This window comes from Perissodus microlepis, chromosome 1 (genome assembly GCF_051167445.1).
Source record: "Perissodus microlepis isolate ML-2025 ecotype Zambia chromosome 1, ASM5116744v1, whole genome shotgun sequence".
NCBI classification, from domain to species: Eukaryota; Metazoa; Chordata; class Actinopteri; order Cichliformes; family Cichlidae; genus Perissodus; species Perissodus microlepis.
Window position 1 is genome coordinate 30,221,144 of NC_140461.1, and position 20,375 is coordinate 30,241,518.

Here is a 20,375-nt window from a genome sequence, read left to right on the forward strand (position 1 = left end):
CCATTTGGCAGAAAACGCCTTTGATAGCCGTTTTCTGGGGTGGCATTGGCAATCTTCATGTCTTCCTTTATTCTATCCATCCACCGTTTCTTCAGACTGCCACGGGGTCGCTGGCCACCGGGCTCAAGCCTCATTGCCGTTTTCGCCACTGAGCTGTCCTCTGAGCGTAATACGTGTCCGTACCACCATAGCCATGCCTCGCGCATTTTCTCCGTGATTGGTGCGATGCCGAGCTGCTTTCTGACGTCTTCATTCATGACTTGGTCCCAACGCGTGAGGCCTAGACACCACCTGAGCATTCGCATTTCCATCGTGTGCAGGGCCTGTTCGTGCTTGGCGGTGGCTGGCCAACACTGCGATCCATACAGGGCAACTGGGCGGACTACAGTCTTGTAAATCTTCGCCTTGAGATGGTCTGGCGAGATGGTGCCACTTCATCCATGCGGCATTGACCCTTGCTTGCACGGGTCAATGCCGCATGGATATCCCCGTCGCCACTGATCATCAGTCCCAAGTACTTGAATTGATCGGCCTTCTTCAGGTCTTCCCCGTCGATGTTAATGGTGCCATCAGTTTGGGGGCCAGCTTCCATGTACTCGGTCTTCTTGATGTTGAGTCTCAAACCATGATCGGCCAGGCGCATCTTCCATAAACCTGACAACAATGTGAATCATATACTATATCCTTGACTATCACCAGAACACTAGTCATATGATCATGTAAATAGGCTCTTGTATTGACATTAGAACCATGATCATCAGCAATACACAAATGATGAAATGGATGAATGGTGTTTCATCCCTCTATTAGTGTACTGAGACCTTACTAAGGCACGTTATGTTGATATTTTACAGACTTACACATGTCTGAGTTAAACACTGGTTATATTGTTTGGAAAGAACAACCTAATCTGGTCAATTAGGGCACAATGATACTTGGAGCCTGGTCATTGTGACCTGGATACTATTTAGATTTTTTTAATTAAAATTGTTATTGAAGAACTACATTTTGTAGAGTAACAGCATTTTGCAGAAACACACCAATACTAAAACTTGTTCATTTGTGAAAATCGTAAAGTCTGCATGTTGGATGGTGGGTGTGGTGATGGAATAAGCCTCAAAATTTTTGTATCCCATTTTGGAGTTTGGTGCTTTTCTTTCACTTACTTTTTACTTTTTAATTTTACTTACTCTGTTGATTTTATTGAAAATTATTTGGTCAGATTTAAAATGACTAGAAAAAAAAGGTTTTAATTAAGATTTGCCTCTTCACAGCATTAATGCTACAGACTGAAAAAGGACACTGCTGCTTTAAATGTGACACCAAAGGGTCCAAAATAGGAAAACTTTAAAGTTGATGTCATCCAACTACTAAATGGCCTTAGTAATTTGTGGTTACTGATGTGCTGCTCTTGCTGCATAGTTTGACACCAAAGTGTGCCTCATCTTTGCCCTAAAACACGATGACATCCAGTTTAATTATTCATTGGCAGCTGATAATGGCTATTGATTTCTTTAAACCTGCATGACAGGGGTATTTTAAAATTATGACTAGGTGAAGCATTATGGTATTTTTCACTTTCTTTTCGCTTTCTTTTTCATTTATTCCTTTGTTTAGTGCCACTTTTTTGATAATACTTTTTATCTGTCTTTGATAGATAAAAAGCAGTGGTATATCACTGGAGCAAAATACAATGGCAATTTGTAAGCAACTGGTAAGAACCTGGGATGTTTTTTATTTAGTGTACTGTAGCTTTGTTTTAGCTAATTCATCTACAGATGTTCAAAGTCCAGGAAAAACAGGAACAAATGAATGCTGAAACAATGTTGTTGCAAATACACCAAATACAACTGATTTACACAAGTGCAGTGCGTGGTGCAATTAGACAATCAACATGCAGTCATGTTCACTGCTTTGATATACCAATAAATCACTGCATGTGGTTGCATGTAAGCTGTGTCAGAGTAAACAAGAAATCAATGCAGAAAACCAAAGTGGTTTTAGTAAAAACTGCCATACATTTTAGTATTTGTTATTAAAGGATTAAAAGATTCAAATTTGTCTTATATGTATACACAAGATCTGTTCCTTCAGTGGTGCTAGGTTCAGTCATTATGCAAATGTACTGTTTATAAGATTGGGGGAAACCTGCAGTCATCTGAGACTGAAGAAGTCTTTTGGGTGAGTGACAAAACATTTCTTTCACTGAAAACGCTATCAGATGATCAGAATGCACTTTTGAGTCATATCCTGTCACCTTCACTGTCACAATATCTCAAGCCAACTGAACATTTATGGGAGATTTTGGGTCAACAGCTTGATCACTTTTGAATTTTGCATTTGAAAAGAAATCATGGATCTAACACAAATACTGCACCAATGCACACGTGAAAAATACGACTTCTTTACAACAAAGTTTCCAGTGCCATGCATCTAATTTAGGAAACATTGACTAAACACTTAGAGTCCAAAGTCAATATCCAGGATCTGTGTTACTTTGGTTTGCTTTTGCAAAACCCCCCTCATCCTGGGTTGCACAGTCACATCGCAATCCTCTAAAACACAATTGCAACAATGCTACTGAGATTATCTCATTTTTCCACAAGCAAGAATATGCGTCATCAGAATTATCTAGGATTTGACTCTGAGGCTTTTTCTAATGTTTTTCCAATAATGAATATTGTTACGTCAAACAGTGGCCATTTTCTTTTGGTAAATCGAGAAAGTGTAGTGCAGAGATCAGTCCTAACTCCAGGTTTTCCACTCCCACTTTTATAAATCAAATAATGTGATAAAGTGACACAGACCAACAGTGTAAGACACATTTTGAACAGGCAACCTTTAAAGCTCACCGCTAGGCTTTGGCTATGAGAGCAGATTTAGCAAGAAGGATTCTCGGTCAAACCGCATACATGATTCACACATCAAAGTGTCTCAGAAGAAATAATACATGAAGCATGTGAATTCAAACTGACATCCTTTGGCACATTGGCCGTGAAATCTCTCTCCTGGCTAATCGTTGCCCTTGAGACTTTACATGTTATTCATATATGTAAGAGAATTTAGATAATGGCTTAAATCAAAGTGATATACTTAATTTAAAGTATATGAACTCGTGATCTATTCTGTGGATAGAGCGCTCAGAAGTGCAAGGAGATTGGATATTCATATGTGAGAAAAATCATTATAACATGCACTTGTATTTTGAATTCAAAACTCAGGAGTCAAGCACATCCACAGCACATGTATATTTTATTAGAAGAAATTTTCAGACACTCTTTCATCGTGAGCTCAAACAATCATTGTGGATCAGTGTGGATACATCTGTTCCACTGTACACAGGTTGTTTTTCATGTTTCAGATCTCGTTTAATTAATAAGTGTTTATTGAAGAAAACTGTATGTTCTCACATTCAGATCATTCACAGCCATGGACCTGATTCAGCTGCCAGATTCATAGGGTCTGCTACAAATACAGAGAGTAGCTGCTAGGGAGGGAGGCAGTCCAGATGGCTGCATCAATTCCAACATTGCAAATCGGTGTGACTGTAAAGATTTAAGCTGCTGTTTTGGGGGATGGGTGCTAATCAAGATGACTTCTGATCACAGCATACGCAAAACTGCCAGTAAAAGCTGCTAGATGGAGGGAAATTTTGTCGAAGTTGCTGCACAAATTAATTAAAGACTATACTAATTATTTTACTCAGTATTCAGCTATATATGCTATTATTATTAGGTTGAACTGACAGGTAAATAACATTGCTAATCAAGTGAAAATGCTTTTCTCGTCTTTCTCTCTATTAGCTAACTCTAAATGGAATATCTCATTTTAGACTGTATGTAAGATGTGAGCTTTGCTTCTCATAAATGATGGTGGTTTGATTATCAGTTTTTCTAAAACTATTCTGTATTCTATAACTGTAGCCATTTAATGAGTGTCATTCACCTTGTTGTGACAATTCAAGGTTAGTTTTACCCATTGATCTCATATCCAAGTCCCTGAGTTAGTTAAAAGGTCTCATTTAAATGGAAATGTTGTGGTTTAGAGCTGTTCACATTTCTGCACAAGTTAAAGCAAGATGCAAATCTGAATCTTATAAATTTATCGTATATATATTTATATACATATAAATGTATAAATAGGAGCACAAGGTCAAATATGCACAAGAGATATGAATAGAAAATGTCCTTTGGTATACTCAAAGTACAAAGCATGTGAAAGACCAGAAAACTTTTTCATCTTCATTTAAATTTAATTTAATTCAAATTTATTTGTTTAGTGTCAAACAACAGTCACCTGAAGGCACTTATGTTGTAAGGTGAAGATCTTAAAATATTAGAAAGACAGACCAGCAATCACTCGACACCCTATAAGCATGGGAAGGAAAAACTCCCTGCAACAGGAAGAAACTTCCAGCCACGCTCAACAAATTGCTCTGCCGCAAGAGAAAGAGAAAAAGGCACTCTATAGGGGAGAGAGTCAGAGTTTAGTAATTGCCAATGAATAGATACAGCAATGGGTTATGAAAACAGAGAATGAAAAGATATGAGTGAAGAAGAAGCAGTATATCATGGGAAACCTCAACAGCCTGATCCTAATGCTTCATAACTAAGGGGGGATTCTGGGTGATCTGATCCATAAGCTTTATCAAAATGTTTTGATTCTAATCTTAAAATTAAAGAGTGTCTGTCTCTCGAATCCAAAATAGGAGCTGATTTAGAAATAGGAAAGATTAAAGATTATCCAGGCATTTTTTTCTTAAGGACATGCCCATAGTTTAACTAGCTGATTTGTATCATCTGGCTTCATGCATTTTAAAAAAGCTGGGCGTCATCTACATAGGAAAAAATGTTTGCGGTGTTTTCTGTTAACGTTGTCTAAGGAAACATGTGTAATGTAAAAAATGATTGGTCCCAACATGGAACTCTGTGTAATTATATGTGAGGAAGGCTCCCCATTTATATGCACAAATCGCTATCTTTCAGACTCCAATTTGTGCATCGCAGTCCTTCATTATTAACAGTATTTTTAGTGTTAACAGTGTTAAAATTTTATCTGTGATGAAACCTGGGGCTGTTCATGTTTTCCTTGATCAATCCTTTATAGAGGACTTATTTTCTATATTTTCAAGACCAAACAAAAATCTTGTACACACAGTAAGTGCAATGGCCTTTCCTCTCTAATTTATGTGTTGTCTGCTTTAAGGTCCACATTTGACAGTTATACAAGGGAGTCATGAATCTGTGATTTCTCGTAGGATGTTACACTATTATCAAAATAATCAGGTTCTGTAGGAGTAAAGTTTTGGTAGCTGTTCTGCATTGTGTTGGCACACAGCACTGAAGAAAATAACAATGGAATCACTTCGTTAACCTTAGTTCTAGCACTTTCAGAAAGACATTTTCTGTAATGAAATGTATTCTTTATTGCAGTGTAATCCATTATTGTAACTTTATTGTTATTAAGAAATGATCAGACAAAAGAGGGTTTTTCAGGAATTACTGGTGAATAAAGTTCTATGCCACAGTTCAGGGCAAGATTCAAAGTGTGATTAAAGAGCTGACAGGCTTATTTACATTTTGAGAGAAGCCAACTGAGTCTGATACAAAATTAAATGATGTGTTGAGGCTGTTATTTACAACATCTACATTAATTACCTACAATAATTATTTTATCTGAACTGAGCACTAAATCAGTAAAAAAAATCTGAGAAATTAAATAGAATTTTTGAGTAAAGGCCGGCTGGATGATAACAAAAATAATATTTATTGAGTTTTTCAATTACAGTGTACAAGGCTAAGAGTTAAGCTTCTGATTTAATAAAAAAAATGTCCAGTTCTCTGGTTAATAAATATACTGGAGTGAAAAATTGCTGCCACTTCTTCTCTTTGGCCTGTGGTTCAAGGATTCTTACAATTAGTATGACTTGATTAATTTAACAAGCATATTCACCCCACTGTAACCAGGTAATTAAATAAGTAAGTACAATTTATTAATGTAGTGCTTTTAACACACATAAAATTTACAAAGCACAAACATGAGATTCTTTCTACCCTGTTCTTTCATGTTTGAGTACACTTACGCAAAAGATACCAGTAATTTGGCAAAGTATTCTTTTTTTTTCTGAACTGAAATAAAGTGCATTCACATCCTCTAGCAGGGTTTTGTATCTGCCCTTAAAATGTTCACCACCACCATCTATTATCAGCTTTCCCTTTTCTTCCTTTGCCCTTCTCCGTGCAGCCAATCATGATTAGAGAACAAACTCTGGGGTGTAATAAAGGTCTGCTGCAAGCAATAGTGACCCAACGCCCCTTCATCTGTGAGCTGCTCAAACCTCCCAGCCTTGGTAGATAGTTGAAGAGAAAGCTGCTTTCAGTGATTGGAGCTCCACTTGACTGTTTTTTTTTTTTAATTTTAACTTTGCCCTACTTCTGGCTGAAGAGCTCATTAAATAAGATCTTGTGCTATAGCTAGAAATAGAAAAAAAGGAGGGGGGAGAAACAATAATCATGTATTTAGCCATGTGAGTCTTATCGCCTTTGGGAGTTCTGTCATGAGGCCGTAGAGAGTGTATATTATTTCCCTTTCCCCAATTTTTAAAACACATCTAAAAACCTTTCTTTACCCAGTATCACTCTGTGTCTTTGAAGCAAACATGCTCTGGGTCTTAAGGACAAAAATTAAAAGGAGCCAAGTTGGCTTTGGACTGAAAATAGTGAAGATTTTGCAGCAGAGCAACTGAATTCTTCAAACGCTTGTCCCAACTGACTGCAGTCGGTCATGTGATGGAAATCGGCAGTGAGCTGCAGGTTCACTTTTGCTAGGAGACTTTGAGGCCCAGATGTACGGTGGCCCCTAGAGACAAAGCACATGCAAACTCCAAAACACTTGCAAACTCCAAAACACATGCAAACTCCAAAACACTTGCAAACTCCAAAACACAACGGAAGTGCTCCAGGACGCTAGGGGCAGTGTTGAGCTCGATTTGCAAAATAAACAGCAAGTTTGTCTGTATGGGACGGTCTAGTCTCCGTCGCGCTTCCCAGGTTGCCTAGCAACCATGATACTAACCGCTGGAAACGTGTCATACAACTTTGTTTGACAGAAATGAAGGAGAACATATTTTGTTAATTTGTTTGTTTGTTTCTACAAGAGCTTTGTGTGATTTGATAAGTATCTGAGGCTGAGACCACAGGACAGTAAAACATGATTTTTGGGCTTCATTTCTGTACTGAACAGTCATTTAAGATTAGTTAGTAAATAACAATTAGCTAATGTTGTTCATGAGACTAAAGTCATATCACTTTGGTAATGTAAACATAATATGGCCAATATTATAGTTATTATATTAATCATTATTAGCTATTACAGCAGTGAACATGAACTCTGTGTCAAATACTGAGCTTCAGTACAGATTCAAGTTGCAGTTATTTATATGTCTTATCACCTTAAATCTTCACTCAAAGACAAGTATCTTTGACAGTGCATATATAGGTGTATCATATATAAGAGACAAATGTTGTTCCTTCAGTATGTTGGCATTACTAAATTTGGCTCATTGCTTACATATATTTATAAAAAGAAAATGTACAAGCTGTGATAACTGTTTCTGATAAAATGAAGAGTAGACTGATATATTGAATATTCCTTTATTGGGTGAGAAAATCAGACCATGTCATAACTGCTTTAAGTCATACAGAATAGATATCAGAGCCTTAAACAGGCTGACTTCTGCTAAATGGGTCAAACTGGGCAGAAAGTATACAAACACATAACATCCTTATAGAATATGATGTAACACTATAGATCAACTTACCTCAGAATATATAAAGCATATAAACAATTACAGCAATATGATGCAACAAACACAGCAGTGCTACTAATGCAAAATACTCAAAGCTTCATAGAACTGAAACAAACATTTATTTTTAGGTCCATTCTGCTGCTGATACATACTTTAGGTTTCTGAATATTAAACTTGTTACTGCCTTTCATAGTGTGTAACTTGAAGGCCCTGAGTACTTTCTCCCACACTGAAAACACTGGGAGGATAAAATTATTTGAACATTACCTAATAAGACTGATTCAGGACAGATAATTAGTGATTCTAAACTTTTCTAGCAGTCCTTCACAAACAGGGAACAGTCTGTCTATTCTCTCCATCTGTCAGCTGCTCCTCACACACTGCTGAGTTTGTCCTGGTGGATCATCAGGGGTGCAAAGCCTCACAGATGATGTGCAGCAGTGGGTCCCTCAGTCTGTCCTCACTCTGGACACTTGCAGTTGTCACACATGGAAATCAAATGTGTGATAAGCTGCAGGATTCAAACACAAGTGTAACTTATAAATACATGTTCATACTTTTATTACACAATCAGAGAGAAAGAAAAAGAGAGAGAGTGCAGGACAGACAGACAGGTGACAGTCTCAGGTGTATACACTGCTACAAAACAGCACAAGAGAAGGAGGATTGTGTTATTACGAAACAAGAAGAGTTCCCAGATGGTACAGTGGACACATGTGTGACTCCTGTGATTAAAGCATCTTTCTTTCAGCTTAAGGAGTGAACTGTCAGCTCGTTCAAACACACGTTAAAGTCCGTTTGGCTCGACACCACCGAACAGAGGCATCAATATAACATAGCTAACATTAACAGTGCAGTGGATCCTGCTTGTGCTGTGATATTCAGGACTGCAAACCGAGCAGCATCACTGACTTTCAGCTTGTTGTGTTTGTGGATATATGACTGACTTTAATTATCCATAAAATCATCACATTCTCTGTAAGATTAAAGTCAACTATTGAACGGCGTATATTTTGAAGTAAAGGCTTTAAAACCAAGTTAGTGCAAACATCGCTAATGTCACATAACTTTCCCGACATGTGGCCAACAGTAATGTTTTAATGTTCTTCATTATAAAAACATTTGCGCATAAATAAGTGACATAATATTCAGTACTTACTTCTGAAAGTTTATTCTTCGGCGGCTCCGCTTCCGCCGTTTTTTTTCGGCAAAATTATCCACACCACCGCCCGCTATGAAATCTGGGATATGTTGGGCCATGAAGGCTACACCGACCCATCCTTAAAATTCAGGGAAATTACAGACGCATTTGAGGGCCGCATTTCCAGCAGCCTTTGAATTGGGACAGCCTTCGCTGTGACGTAATCGGCCTTAAAATGCGGCCTTTAAGGCTGCAGACCCTGACCCTGGGATACAGCCCAAAATCCGGTCATTGGTACTTCCTGGCTTGTGTAGTTACTAGGTAAAAAAAAGCTCAACACTGCCCCTAGCGTCCTGGAGCACTTCCGTTGTGTTTTGGAATTTGCATGTGTTTTGGAGTTTGTAGGTGCTTTGTCTCTAGGGGCCACCGTACAGATGTCTTACAAAACCAAAAAGGTTTTCAATAAATATATCAAAGATTAACAGAACATGTTGCAATCACAGTGTGTCTTGCTCTAATATTGACCACGCCACGTACACCTGGGTGCATTTCATCATATCTCTGCTAACAGAAGTTCTCTGACATTTCTCTCCCACAGAGAAAACAACAACGGAAAAAAAACAGGAACAGAGAGTCTCCTTGTATGTTTACTTTGGACATGTTACTAGGAGGGGAAGTATTTTCTGCCCCAAAGGTTTAAATCAGAACACCACTGTCTAGCCACAAATATCCATCACACGATGGTGAACTACTCTTTTATCAAATAGTATAGACACTATTGTGTTGTATGTACAATTATACCCTGGTGAACATAAATTTGTGCCTAAATGTGTAATTCATGAATTAACTTTTCAGCATGGGAATATAAATGATCTCAGTCGCTCACTCAGAGCAAGTCCTCATCACACTTAAGTTCCCTTTTGCCAGTTTTTTAGATTTAGCAACAACTTTTATATCCCTTAAATTACTAAAAAGGAATGCATAAGCTCAAATCTAGTTACTTTTTGGTTAAATGGCTGCCAGCACTGCCCCTTTGGTGTGAGGACTTGCTGTCACCCTGCAGGTGTCTCTCTCTCTCTGTCTTCCCTGCTCAGCGAGAAGCATCTGTGGATGAGCTGGATGTACATGTGCTGTGTGTTTGCGGACTTTTCCCTTGCAGAGGCTATGCACTGTATGAGAAAAAAAATGAAAAAGGTGTATTGTCACTCCTAATTTTCTCTGTGAGTAATCATTTTACATGTGAGCATAGCTGAAATCACAGCACAGCCTTTAACTTGTATGTTGTGATTTTGTCAGACATTCCTCAGACTTGTTCAGCTCCTCGCTGTCTGGTTTTCCCTCGTTAATCTGCACGCTCCAACCAGTTTTTAATTTATTCTTTTGAGAAAAAAAAAACTAAGTGGAAAATAACAACATATCTGTAAATACTTTAGACTTTATCATGTTTGCCTGTACTGCCAGCACACTGATAGCTTTACATCTATTTGTGTTTCCACTGCAGTTGGGAGGATGTGGCATCCTGGGCGTCGGGGTCTGGCTCTCAGTGACCCAAGGGAACTTCGCCACCCTGTCATCATCCCTTCCCTCCCTGTCTGCAGCCAACCTGCTCATCGCAGTGGGGACGATCATCATGGTGATTGGCTGCCTCGGCTGTGTGGGAGCTGTCAAAGAGAGCCGTCCTCTGCTGCTGACAGTAAGCAGAATGGTTTTGGATTCACCTGCTGACTTTAAACACAAAGTTGTGATGATGTCATATTTTCAGATTACAGTTTTTACAGAGCAGCACTGCTCACGTTGTTTTGAATTGTCTAGTGTGCGTGTGCGTGCGCGTGCGCGTGCATAACATAAGTACAGTTTTATGTGCTTCTGTTTGATCCGACTGCAAGAGGGCCTTTAGGGTTATTATTGTCATGACAACTATAATAAGGAAGTTTTCATAAAGCAGCAGGTCTAAAAAAATCATGCTGCATTTTTAGACAGCATGATTTTCAGTTTTGGGACACTTTGATATGATGTTGTGGTTATTTGACAGGTAACCATTTCATAAAAATGCTTTTAGTGCTGTGAACCACTGTTGCCTAGTTTTGCTTTGGTGAGCAAATTCACCACACATTCATTTTATATCTGAGGTAGGCAAAGAGCACTTGGAGCACAACAATCAGAGTATGCTTTGGGGTTTAAAGTCTTGTTTTTAAGGGGAATATCTCTGCAAATATCTAACAGCAACTGTTAACAATAGTGATGACAGTGATGCTGTTTTAATGCTAACGTTAGCTTGACAGACGGGAAGGCTTCATAGCTACAATAGACTGATTTACACAATAAAGGGTTTTTCTGGGTCTTTAGACCACAAAATAAAGCTTATGAAGCTCAATAAAGAAGATCTGCATTCACTCCTCTGCCTGAATTCCCGTCCAGGCTGTTAGTGTATTCCTTACTTCACTTCCGTTTTTCCAGCCTGTCAAACTTAATTTTGTCGTCATCGCTCTAGCCCAATCATTTTCTTGCCTGCCTTCTGCAAGCTAAACAGCTTCTGTTACATGTGCTTTAAATCTCAAATCTCTTCCGCTTTTCTGCATTTCAGACTCTGACTTCATGCAGTTGTGTCTTTGTCATTTTGTTTGTTCTTAGTTGTGTCCTGATTACTGTCTAATCACAGGAGCAGGAGCTGCATCACATCAGCTCTACAATCACTCCTGTTGTCTGCAAGTTCTTGCTGCTAGCAAAGTCAATCCAGTACCCAGTCATGTTACTGTACAGCTATAATAGTTAGCCTCTGTCTCATCGCTGGCCGTGCTAGCTTTCTCTTCTCTCTCCTGGCCTCTGATGGCCCTCAAGTCAAACGTAACTACATCAGTAACAACTAGTGAGGGGCCAGTCATCCTCTTGTCCCCAGACTCTGCCTTCTCTACAGAAGGTGTGTCAGAAGGATTGAGGAGATCCTTAGAGTATTCTTTCCACTGCTCAGCTATATCCTCAGTTGAAGTCAGTGGCAATCCTCCTACTTTTACTGTACACTGTGTGAGTATAGTATAGCTTTCCACTCCAGAATCAAGTGAATATTTACCAAAATCACTTTGTTTCATTGCCTCATCGAACTCCTCCAGACCTGTGTTTTTGCTTCAGCTACCGCCTGAGTCACACTTGGTCTGGCAGTATCTGTCCCACAAGTTAGCCTACACCGATAAGTCTGCTTCTTCAGCTTTATGGCTTCACCATTTGGTTCGGGGATTACCGCAACATGACAGGCACCTATTTGCAGCCAGATCTCTGTGCACCCTAAATATACATTTGACTATTCGATCTGTCCAACATCCCCAACATTCACTCTTGCCAACTGATTCAACTCACATCTAAGTAGTGATGAGTTGACAGCTCAGCTCTTCATCCAAGTGTCCAGGACATATGGCCAAAGACTTCAGGATACAATCACAAAATCAGACCTGTGACCAAGGTTGTCCTGGTGTAACATGCACTTATGAACACCCTTATGCTTAAACATAGTATTTGTTATGGACAAGCTGTGATTAGCACACAAGTCCAATACCAGAACAGCACTCAGTTTCAGATCAGGCAGGCTGCTCCTCCCTGTCACGCCTTTCCAGGTTTCACTTTTATTGCCCATGTGAGCATTAAATGATCTCATTAGGACAATGGAGTCATGAGGTGGGGCATCCTACAGCACCTCACCCAGCAACTCCAAGAAGGCTGGGTGCTCTGAACAGTTATTTGGTGAATAAGTGCAGATAAATGTCAGGAACCACCCCCTGAGCCAAAGGGCAGGTAAAAAAAACCTCTTGAAACCCTAACGTACAGGTTATGAGACAGGGAATAAAGGAATACCCATCCCTGTCTGCTGGCTCTCACTAAGGGCAGCTCCAGAGTGGGACAGAGTCTGGCCCATTTCCTGGACCCTAGTTGCAGAGCTCAAGCTGTGTGTTGAGGTGAGCCCGACTATCTTTAGTTGATATTTCTCAGCCTCACACACCAACTTAGGCTCATTCCTCAACAGAAAGATGGCGTTCCATGTCCCAACAGCCTCAGCAGCCGGGGATCTGACCACCAGGCAGAGACACACTTGGAGCAAACATTCAGTATCTGTGGTCACTGTGACATTGCTAACATGCTGCAGGTTGAATGTTCTGTCTATGGACACATTGATAGTTTACATACAGAAAAGTTTTTTTAAAACTCAGCAAAAATGAACAGAACCACGTAATATAACAGTAATAAACAATTTAATAACGTGAATGAAATTTATACTGTTAACAAGGAGCTCCTGGTTTTCCCTGAACTTGCAGGAAAAGAAAAATCTCAGCTTTAGCTTATGGGCCATATGGGGGCCTAGACTTATTGTCAGGGATCCTATTAACATACAGTAGTCGCTCCTTTTTCAGTTTAATGCCTAGAAATACTTTTAGTAGCCTTGCTAATCCCAATAAAACAAGCTCTGTGGATATTGTTGGGGCACTGTTGTAATCACAGAAAGAGTTACACATCATATATTAAAACAAGAAAACAATATCATTTATCACTTTGTCAGTGACAGGATACTATGCAAAGTGGAATGTTTTTTTCGGGAAGTTGAAATGATTTTTATTCCTTCAGTGGTTTCATGTGCTTCAAACTGTAATTGGCTTTTCATGTAGTAGTTATTTTAGAAAATTATATTAGTACTAGATGGCAGATTAGCCCACTCTCCTGCATTCAAATCGATAAAAACTAAAAACTCCCTGTGGCTATGTCAACAGTTTCAAAGCACACTTCAGATATCCAAATATTAACTACAATTAAGGAGTGTTTCCACCAAACTTTCAGCCTGATCAATATTATAATCTACCATCACTTATACAGATATAAAACATAATTCTTTTAAAAGCTGAGTGCCATGATGCATTTTAACCAAGTGTGAGTTTACAATTGGGGCTTCTGACACTTGATTTATGTGATTTTGCTTTAGAAGAGAGCTACATGCAAATGTGCTATCATGCCAATGAAATCATCAAATATCAACCACGTTTATGATATAAACAAACTTTAACTTAAACTACAATTCAGTGAACAGGTATCCCACTAAGGTGCGAAACCCAGATGCTTGAAGGACTGATAAATATTGACAAACAAAACAGACAAACACATCAGGCATTTCACAGAATTATCTGGAAGAATAATGTGGGTAAAAAATAGAATTAATCATTAGGAAAATTGCCCAGCAGGAGAAAGCAATTATGAGCTCTGTGGGAATGAGTCTTAGTGTCGATCATTAACGTGATCCATGACATTTTCCCGACAGTGACCAGACCGATCCCTGCTCCGTGTCAATAAAACGAGGCTAGGCAAATTATAAGCCTTCATCAATGAGTGACAGAACAGCACGTTCTTCACGGAGATTAGAAAAGATTCATCTCGCTTCAAATTTTAGAGCTAATTAGCATATTGATCGCTGATGAGAGACCTAGAGCACTGCAGTGTTGCTGTGAGATATTTGAGGAATTACTTTTGCACTCTGTGCTGGAATAAACATCATTGCTTTCTGCAAACATTTTTTAATTTGTATCACCAAACATCAGTTATAATTTCCAAAAAACACAAGGCTTTTATTGTTCCTTAGTTCAGGCAAGAGTGATATCTTTGTTTTTCATATAAATGTAAAACTACATCCTGATATTTTTTTAGTACATAACCATTTTTTTCCTAATGTGCCCTCCAGTGTTCATGTTTAACAATGCTTTGGATAAAGTTACTTCAATTAACTAGAGTAAATTTATTAAGGAAACTCAAAAAAACAGTCTGCAATGCTCCTAATTAAATCTTTTTTAATTCAGCTTTAAACTAATACTAATACGATTTTGTTAAAAAATATTTTTACCCACACAGAAAGCATGAGGTTACTGTTTGAGATTTAGAATGAATCTAAAAACTTGTGAAATATCAAGGTTTGCGCACTGAGGTAAAGCTTAGGTTTAAAGTTTGGGTAGTAAGCTGATGAAATATCTAACCCTAGTTTAGATGCAGATGATGTGCAAACTCTGACTAAACTCGCCACTTCAGTGTGATTAGTGTAATGGTTGCCTCTCAATACAAAGAAAAGGTTACTGGAGATCTGTCATCACAGATATGTTGCCAAGCAACCAGGAAAGACCTCAGAAAGTCACTACACCAAGTCAAGAAAAACTTTAGCTTCATGTCTAAAATCAGTTCTTATTCCCTAGATGGTGGACTCTGTTTGCTGTCCACCGCTATATCGGTATTCTGACAGTAAATATCGATCCATTTCTTTGCTACTGTGTGGAAAGATTTCTGGTAGCAATCCCACAATGCAATCATCCTCATTTTATTGATTACATGAGTTGCATTCATCCAAACTGAAGCAAGAATACTTTAATGTTGTGTCAGCATCATTATTTACATGTATTAGATAATTACACCAAACACAGTTAATAGGTACAGTGACCGAAATGCCCTAATATGAGGCCTAGGAGACTGTCAGCAGCCACTTGTGAGATAATGCATGAATTCAAGCTTTAGTACAAGTCAGGCAGACACTCTCTAAGGAAATAACCTCCTTGTGGCGGAGCATGGTCTGTGGCGTGGCTGCAGCGAGGCGGACACACCTGAGTGGCATCAGCGATCACGTCGCACCAGCATTAAAGCCAGTGCAGGGTCCTGACTGATTGTTGTTGTTGGTGTGTGTTCGGCTGCGAGCTGAAAAGCTGCAGTCAACCGTGTAAAGTACGACAACTGTGAATAAAGAAAGTGTATGCTGAAAAGCATGAACAAATGGTTGGGTCTGCTGTGGATTTATTATATTCCTGTACAGTTTTTGTGAGCCGCGCTTCGTTAGGTACTTCTGTGCAAATGCTTGCTAATGCAAATATATCACAAGCCAATCACATGGCAGTAAGTCGTGATCAAGACGATCTGCTGGAGTTCAAATTCAGCATAAGAATGGGGCACAAATGTGATTTAGGTGACTTTGAACATGGCATTGTTGGTGGTGCCACACTGCTTCCAGCAGATAGAAAGCCAGCTGTGACTTAGAAAACAACTCCCAGAAAAGCACTTTTAAACATGTTGAACCTTCAAATAGATGGTGCCATTCCCGTTAGCTAAGTACATAAACTGAAAGTACAGTTCACATGGACTCATCAAAACTGGACAGTACAAGACTGGAAACACATCACCTGGTCTGTTTAGTCTTAATTTCTGCTGTAACATTTGAATGGTGCAGTTCAGGCTGGTGCTGGTGGTGTACTAGTGTGACTGATATTGTCTTGGCACATTTTGTATGATTTTGTAACAATTGTGCATTGTGTATCCATCTTCTGATGGTCACTTCCAGCAGGATAATGTGCCATGTCACAAAGCTCAAATCATCTCAAACAGGTTTCTTTAACATGTCAATGAGTTCACTGTACTGAGATGGCCTCCACAGTCACCAGATCTCAGTCCAGCAGAACACCTTTGGGTTGTGGTGGAATAATAGATCTCTATCATGGACATGCAGCCCAAACATCTGGAGTAACTGTGTGATGTTATCAACTCAATATGGACCACTATCTCAGAGAAAGGTTTTCAGCACCTTGTTGAATTTGTAACAAAGAATTAAAAAGGTTCTGAGAGCCAAAGCGGGTCCAACCGGATACTAGCAAGATATCACTAGTAAAGTGGCTGGTCAGTGTAGCTATAAAGTCTATTTCTACCAGGCTATAAACATCTTCATTCACTATTGGAACCAGCTACAAGTGGCCATTCAAAAAATGGAGCTGTTGGATTGGAGGTTGTTGTGAAATAACAAGAAATCTCCCTGCATGACCCACCATTGTGTTAACTTACTGTCTGTGGTGTCTGTGCCACCATTTGCTGTTACATCAAATAAAAATACTTCAGAGAAGTAAATACAATCCATTCGCCCTATTGTAAGCTGTTTTGATTTGGTGAAGAGCTGCTAAGTAATATAGCAAAACAAGCTAATTAAACTTGTTTATCAAGTGAGATTGCTGCACAAGATTAGTACTTAGCATACATTAGCAGAGGGAAGCGTTGGACAAAGTTTGAACACTTACAAGTCAGATTGTTGTTCATGTTCCTCTGACTCTACTGACATAGTGCAAAAATGGAGCATTGCCCTCCAGCTTATGAGCAAATAAAATATGTTTTATAACACTGACCTTTATAAGTGATACCAGGAATAAACATGTCTTTTGTGGAAATAGGAATATCACATTTCCTTGCACCAATCACAAACAGGAATTAAGATGAGCAGTAATTTATGATTAATTTTTCTGTGTAATTGTTGCGTCTAAGTCACAAAAACATGTTACAGATAGACAAATGTACTTATTGATAAGAAAGGTGTTTTTAGCTGGAGTTCCATGTGAACTCTGGTCATTAAAACAGATTTGCACACAAATCCAATACCCTGTCCATTTAATTTGAAAATATGAGCCATTTGGGGACGCTTCCATTTTCAACAAGGAAATGGGTAATTAAAGCCATATTTCAAACCAGTCAGTTTCTAAAGTCAATATATTTTGAGTCAAAGGGCACTAAAGAAATGTGGCGGTTCTTCCGACAGATAATCAAGAAAGGTGAGATCACTGCATGAAAGTGGAAGCAGGCTGTTTGCACTGAACAGCCTCACATGGGTCTGAGGGATAGAAACTGTAAAAATTTTAGACCCACCGCATGAAAACAACAAGGCTATCACCTCAAACGCTTCCCTCCATGTACACTAAAGGCCTAAAGGGCTCAGATATTGATTTTGGAGGCTCTCATGGACTGTGTGGCTGACGTGACTGCTTCACCAGTCTTGCTGGTCTGTCAAGACACAAAGAGCTACTGACGCTTTCATACTGCAAGGAAATCACAGCATGCATTGATCGCCATGCCTAGACTTTGAGAACAGCTCATCCTAAGGCGCCACTCAGTGCTGCAGAGCCATATCAGCAGTGCTACCCAAACAAGTCATGATGTAAATAACACGAGCATATACAGGGAGTGCAGAATTATTAGGCAAATGAGTATTTTGTCCACATCATCCTCTTCATGCATGTTGTCTTACTCCAAGCTGTATAGGCTCGAAAGCCTACTACCAATTAAGCATATTAGGTGATGTGCATCTCTGTAATGAGAAGGGGTGTGGTCTAATGACATCAACACCCTATATCAGGTGTGCATAATTATTAGGCAAATTCCTTTCCTTTGGCAAAATGGGTCAAAAGAAGGACTTGACAGGCTCAGAAAAGTCAAAAATAGTGAGATATCTTGCAGAGGGATGCAGCAGTCTCAAAATTGCAAAGCTTCTGAAGCGTGATCATCGAACAATCAAGCGTTTCATTCAAAATAGTCAACAGGGTCGCAAGAAGCGTGTGGAAAAACCAAGGCGCAAAATAACTGCCCATGAACTGAGAAAAGTCAAGCGTGCAGCTGCCAAGATGCCACTTGCCACCAGTTTGGCCATATTTCAGAGCTGCAACATCACTGGAGTGCCCAAAAACACAAGGTGTGCAATACTCAGAGACATGGCCAAGGTAAGAAAGGCTGAAAGACGACCACCACTGAACAAGACACACAAGCTGAAAGGTCAAAACTGGGCCAAGAAATATCTCAAGACTGATTTTTCTAAGGTTTTATGGACTGATGAAATGAGAGTGAGTCTTGATGGGCCAGATGGATGGGCCCGTGGCTGGATTGGTAAAGGGCAGAGAGCTCCAGTCCGACTCAGAGGCCAGCAAGGTGGAGGTGGAGTACTGGTTTGGGCTGGTATCATCAAAGATGAGCTTGTGGGGCCTTTTCGGGTTGAGGATGGAGTCAAGCTCAACTCCCAGTCCTACTGCCAGTTTCTGGAAGACACCTTCTTCAAGCAGTGGTACAGGAAGAAGTCTGCATCCTTCAAGAAAAACATGATTTTCATGCAGGACAATGCTCCATCACACGCGTCCAAGTACTCCACAGCGTGGCTGGCAAGAAAGGGTATAAAAGAAGAAAAACTAATGACATGGCCTCCTTGTTCACCTGATCTGAACCCCATTGAGAACCTGTGGTCCATCATCAAATGTGAGATTTACAAGGAGGGAAAACAGTACACCTCTCTGAACAGTGTCTGGGAGGCTGTGGTTGCTGCTGCACGCAATGTTGATGGTGAACAGATCAAAACACTGACAGAATCCATGGATGGCAGGCTTTTGAGTGTCCTTGCAAAGAAAGGTGGCTATATTGGTCGCTGATTTGTTTTTGTTTTGTTTTTGAATGTCAGAAATGTATATTTGTGAATGTGGAGATGTTATATTGGTTTCACTGGTAAAAATAAATAATTGACATGGGTATATATTTGTTTTTTGTTAAGTTGCCTAATAATTATGCACAGTAATAGTCACCTGCACACACAGATGTCCCCCTAAAATAGCTAAAACTAAAAACAAACTAAAAACTACTTCCAAAAACATTCAGCTTTGATATTAATGAGTTTTTTGGGTTCATTGAGAACATGGTTGTTGTTCAATAATAAAATTATTCCTCAAAAATACAACTTGCCTAATAATTCTGCACTCCCTGTATGCAAGGAACACTCTGGAGTCCATTACATAAATTTTCATAATGTGTTCGATTCACTTTTAGTCTTTATAGACCAATAAAAGCTACTGTTCTTCAGCTATATTAGAGCTTACCTAAATGAAGAGAAAAATAAATCCCAGATCTCAAGTGAGTAATTACAACACGTGCTTTTAAATACTCTACTTAAATACAACACTTTTTTCTTAAAAAAAAAAAAGACATCTATTCTTGTTACCCAGAGTTGGTGTCCTGCAGTTTTTTGCTGCTCCCTGAAGGCATCAGCTAGATACAAGCCAGCTGTGGCTCATTAGCTCGCATGGAACGAAAAACTGTAATGGAAGCAAAACCTGCAGGACACCAGCCTGCCACAACTGGAATAAAGCCATTTGACTTTTATCTTGCTTATAGAGGTACTTGTGCTTATCGATTATAAATGTCTTACTCCTCCTCCATTTAAGCTCCATTGTTGTAACTCCTATGGGTAAATTTTATATGACATCCCACTTTGTGACCCCTTACAAAAGCAGCGAATGCACAGGGCTGCTTATAAGATTTCATGTCTCTGTGTGTGTTAACAGTAGATCCTCTTCAACTGGCTACAGTGCTACTCATGCACTGACTTATTTACTTAAGCAAAGAATCAGAGTAACTATTTAAAAATCAGCCTCGTTTGACGACAAATTTGTAAGCTGTAATGTTTTCACTCCATAAAAGCCTCATTTTGCTTTCTTTTACTTTGATCTTCTATAAATCTTTTTTTTCTGTACTTATGTGGCTGGAAGCCACTGCTGTAAACAGAATAACCTATTTCAGTTTGAATAATGACATTTCAGGGGAAACATATTGAGTCTGCTTCGGTAATGGGATCCA

General features: G+C 39.2%; 1 protein-coding gene across 4 annotated transcripts in view; it reads left to right on the plus strand.

Moving 5' to 3' along the window:
- tspan4a (tetraspanin 4a) overlaps positions 1-20,375 on the plus strand; it is a 180,528-nt gene that overhangs the window by 96,434 nt on the left and 63,719 nt on the right. For all 4 annotated transcript variants that reach the window (XM_084945561.1, XM_084945641.1, XM_084945394.1 and 1 more), the window contains one exon: positions 10,450-10,641. In XM_084945561.1, the coding sequence (XP_084801687.1) occupies positions 10,450-10,641 (192 nt within the window). The remainder of the gene's footprint in view (positions 1-10,449; positions 10,642-20,375) is intronic.